Genomic DNA, 5093 nt, shown 5'->3' with positions numbered 1-5093 from the left:
CAGGGTGAGCAAGCCAGGGGAAGCAAGCCAGTAAGGAACATCCCTCCATGGCCTCTGCATCAGCTCCTCCCTCCAAGTTCCTGCCCTGTATGTGTTTCTGTTCTGACTTCCTTTGGTGATAAACAGCGATGTGTGAGTGTAAGCTGAATCAACCCTTTCCTCCCCGACTTGTTTCTTGGTCATGATGTTTTGTGCAGGAATAGAAGACTAAGGCAGTCTACTCCTAAATTTGAAACACAATCTGAAGTCTCTGCCTTATTCTGTGAACATGGACAAACCATGATCTCTCTCAGTTCTGCCATTTGAAAGTAAAAGTCTGAAGAGTCTTGGTGCTCTGAGGAGAGCTCATAGGATCCAAGGTCTCCAGGAAACCCTAACATCCTTTCTCTGTCATTGTGAGCACAGCTACCCAATGATGTCTTAGGCACAGACATGGGTTTCCTGGACCGTTAGCTGTCCTGCTCATAATTTCCTCCTTCCTTCTTTCCTTCCTTCCTTCCTTCCTTTTATTCTTCTTTTCCTCCTCTTCTTCCTTCTCCTCCTCCTCTTCTTCTTCTTCTTTTTTTTTTTTGAGACGGGTACACACTACGTATCTCTGGCTGGCCTTGAACTCACAGACCTGTCTGCCTCTGCCTACCAGGTAGCAGGATTAAAGGTGTGCACCACCATGCCAGGCTCCCTTCTTCATCATTTAAAATTTTTGTTATTCAGCTCATTCATAAGACAACCTAAAACAGGCATTTCCTCCTACACAAGAACCATATAAAGATACTTCTCCCTCATCGGTCTCTGAGATGAACTGAATTTTATACTTTTGAAATCATATTCAGCCAGTCGTGGTAGCACAGTCTCAGAATCTTAGCACTGGAAAAGCTAAGGCAGGAGGATTATAAAGTAGAGGCCAGTCTGGACCCCAGCACTTTGTAGGCCAACTGACATACACAGAACGATTCTGCCTCATAAAACTAAGAGAAAAACAAGAGTGAAACATTGATACTAATATCCCCAATGTAGATACATAAAATATGGCCAGATGGTGGTGGAGGCAGAGGCAGGGGGATCTCTGAATTCTAGCTAGTCTGATCCACAGAGCATATTCCAGGACAGCCAGGGCTACACTGAGAAACCCAGTATCAAAAAAAATAACAACAAAAACAAAAAAACCAAAAGCCAAACCAAACAAAAGCAAACCATGTTCTATATGTAGGGATTAATTCATCCTCCTGAATTCTCATATGCTCAAAGAATATTGAACAATTCCTATATAACATTGATTCTAAATTTATGTTGATTTGATTCTAAACATGTCAATTTAAGTATTGTGTTAGGTATTGATCTTATTACATATGTATATTCAACACAAAAACTTTTTTGAAATTATCAAGCTCACAACTCGCCCAATCCCTTCACATTTCTCTTTCTTGATGTAGAGGACTATTTCACCTTCCAGCATCTCCCTACATGTTGAGACAGTGAAGAAAAATCAGCTAGAATCCTGTTTAACTCTATGTGGAACACTTAAGATCTATAGTTCTACGTGTTTAATATTTTTTTTTCAAAAAAGCTTACAATAAGCTAATCAAATCAGGTCACTACTAAACTCCTGAAACAGGAAAGTTGGTTCATTAAACCAAGAGCACTGAAATGCATTTGTGATGAATTCTTGACATACTGACCACCAGGTGTTAGTAATTTTGCACTTCTGAGAGACATGTGACAATGGCTTCAAGTCACGTATGTTAAAACATCGGCCAGAATTTCTAAGAAACATTAACTCCTACAACTGACTGCCACTGGTCCCCATGTTCTTCACCGCTACGTATCACTCCATCCACAGAGACTCACTTATGGATCTAGAAATTGTTTCTTTCATCCAAGACCTTGTGCATAGCCTTCCCAGACTCTGTGTGTCTTTACTAGCTCAAAGTACTGCATCTACTCACCTTGATAAGGCAGATGGTAGACGGGTTGTCTTTGTTGTTATTTTTGGGAGTTAGTGCATCTTCACAGAGTCCTCTCATATAAAGCAAACAAGTTTGATATAACTCGTCAGCACAGAAAAGATGGCTATACAGGTATGACCTGAAAGGTGAAGATGCACACAGACTTAGCTGTCATTCCAAATGAATAAAACAGGTGGTGTCATGCCACTGAGCCCTAGGAATTCTGATGTATCACATGGTGTTATGAAAAATTATACGTACCATCAACTTAGTAAACTTTCAAGATATATGTTTATTTGTTTTCTTTTATTATTTTATGTTCATTGGTATTTTTGCCTGTATGTATTCCTGTGTGAGGGTGTTGGATTCCCCTGGAACTGGAGTTTCAGACAATTATGAGCTGCCATATGGCTGCTGGGAACTGAATCCAGGTCAAATCTAAAAAAAAAATTCTCCAAGTAACAAGAGGAATGTTCTCTAGATAAGGGACAACTTTGATAATAATTCTTGAAAACTTCTGTCTGTATCCTAAAGTAAAGAAGGGCTTTTTTCTTCTTTCTGATCCTCTTTTTCTATGTATCATGATCACAAAGGTAGGACAAACCATAGCCAATGACATTGGAAATAGGAAAGGCAGAGTGGGAACCAAAGAAAAGGCAGAGTGGAAGAGAGAAGGTTCCCTAAGACCTGGACCAGTTGGAGCTTCTGTGGAGAGCAGGCCCTTCTGCCTCCCACAGTTCTCATGTGGTGACACAAAGAGAAATTTCTCTAATGAGGTAGACAGATGGCAAATACGTGCATGAAGACATGAAGAGACGGTCACCATTAGAGTAATAAAAGTTAGAGTCGTAGCATTAAGAAAATACTAATTAAAACATGCTGAGATGCTACTACACCCATCAGAATGTTTGAAATTAAAACTAGCGACAATAGAAGTGATATCAAGGATGCAAGGAAAAACTGAGTTGATTGTAGGGATGACAAAAGGCACAGGCTTTCTGGAAATTAGTTTGTCAACTCTTTCAAAAACTAAATACAGGCTGGCAGGATTGCCCATGCGTATAATCCCAGTGCCCAGGAGGCTGAGGCAGGAAGGTGCCAGGTCAGCCTGGGTATACAGTAAGTCCCTGTCTCAGACAAACAGATCAACAAACAAAAAGCCCACTCAAACGTCCAATGACCGTATGACTAAGACTTTTAATTTTGGGTGTCTACCCCAGAGAGATGGAAACATACACAAATATTTACAGCAGCTTTCTATGACAGACAAAACTCTAGAAAATATGCAAGTATTCATTGATAGAGAAATGGGTTGAACAAACTACACCACATCTGAATCTAAGGACATCACTGAGCACTAACCAAACAACTATTGATAGAGGATTCCTTCTATGGAATATTTGGCTTTTTAGAAACCTTTTTACTGAAGTATGACGAACAGGGTAAAGACTAATTAGATAGATAGATAGATAGATAGATAGATAGATAGATAGATAGATAGGTAGGTAGGTAGGTAGATAGATAGATAGATAGATAGATAGATAGGTAGGTAGATAGATAGACAGAGGTAGATAGATAGATAGATAGATAGATAGATAGATAGATAGATAGATAGATAGATAGATATGCTATATAAATAATCTGACCCATTTGGAGCTGAGTGTACATCTGAGAACCACCAATCACAATCCTTGCCATGAGTCTGTGTACTTGCTTCGCATTTTTATTACTATTTCTGATAAGAACACTCCTTCAAAGACAAGATTATAGAATCAGAGCACAGATCAGTAGTTACCACAGAGTAAGGAGAGACACTGGGCAAGGGAGTGCTGGCAGCCATGAAGGCAAACATGATAGATACTGTGGTGACAGTGATATCCTGTATACTAATTGATATTAAGATTCTGGCAGTCATAATGTTCCATAATATTGTGAGCTGTGGAACTTGGGGCAGTGGAGGGAGCAGGTAAAGGGCACGGAGGATTTCTCTGTGTTGTTCATTACAACTGCATTTCAAGTCACAAGTACAGGGAAATAAAATGTTTACCAAAGACAAGAAAAACACTCAGCTGCTTGAAGTCACACAAAACAAGATCAACTATTATCTCTGACTACTTCATTTCTGTTTCAGGAAATGTCTTAATCAGGGTTTCTATTCCTGCACAAACATCATGACCAAGAAGCAAGTTGGGGAGGAAAGGGTTTATTCAGCTTACACTTCCACATGGCTGTTCATCACCAGAGGAAGTCAGGACTGGAACTCAAGCAGGTCAGGAAGCTGATGCAGAGGTCATGGAGGGATGTTTCTTACTGGCTTGCTTCCCCTGGCTTGCTCAGCCTGCTCTCTTATAGAACCCAAGACTACCAGCCCAGGGATGGCACCACCCACAAGGGGCCCTACCCCCTTGATCACTAATTGAGAAAATGACCCACAGCTGCATCTCCTGGAGGCACTTCCCCAACTGAAGCTCCCTTCTCTGTGATAACTCCAAGTTGGCACACAAAATCAGCCAGTACAATTGACCCCTTGCCAACTTGACACACACAAACACATCACTATCAAGCCTCAACCCTTACTTTCTTATTCATCCCCAAGATCTAAAGTCCCACAGTCTTTACATATTAAAAGTTCAATCAATTTAAAATGTCCAATATCTTTTAAAATTCAAGGTCTCTTAACTGTGGGCTCCACTAAAATACTTTCTTTCTTCAAGAGGGAAAAATATCAGGGCACAGTCACAATCAAAAGCAAAACCAATGTCTGGGATCTAACTCACGATCTTCTGGGCTCCTCTAAGGGCTTAACCGGTCACTCACAATCTTCTGGATTCCTCCAAGGGCTTGGGTAACTTCTCCAGCTCTGCCCTTTGTAGCATACATCTTGTGTTCTAAGCTTCAGATGCCTGTACTCCACTGCTGCTGATGTTCTTGGTGGTCATTGCATGGTACTGGCATTTCCAAAACACTGCTGTCTTCCGCTGTAACTAAGCTTCACCAATAGCCTATCATAGGCTCTCTTCATGGTGCCAAGCCTCACCTCCTTTGCATGACCCTTTCAGTCCTGGGCCATCAATTGCAACTAAGGCTGCACCTTCACCAATGGCCTCCCATGGCCTCTCACTGTGCTGAGCCTCAGCTGCTCTTCATGAC

General features: G+C 41.1%; 1 protein-coding gene across 8 annotated transcripts in view; it reads right to left on the bottom strand.

The window, feature by feature from the left end:
• The window catches only part of Dnah14 (dynein axonemal heavy chain 14), a 230250-nt gene that overhangs the window by 199407 nt on the left and 25750 nt on the right, over positions 1–5093 (bottom strand). For all 8 annotated transcript variants that reach the window (XR_004109335.1, XM_031336881.1, XM_031336892.1 and 5 more), the window contains one exon: positions 1944–2082. Coding sequence is in view for 7 of the 8 variants with exons in the window: in XM_031336881.1 (XP_031192741.1) it covers positions 1944–2082 (139 nt within the window). In the remaining variant the exon portion in view is untranslated. The remainder of the gene's footprint in view (positions 1–1943; positions 2083–5093) is intronic.

This window comes from Mastomys coucha, unplaced genomic scaffold, assembly GCF_008632895.1.
Source record: "Mastomys coucha isolate ucsf_1 unplaced genomic scaffold, UCSF_Mcou_1 pScaffold1, whole genome shotgun sequence".
NCBI classification, from domain to species: Eukaryota; Metazoa; Chordata; class Mammalia; order Rodentia; family Muridae; genus Mastomys; species Mastomys coucha.
This window is presented reverse-complemented; position numbering and strand designations above follow the sequence as displayed.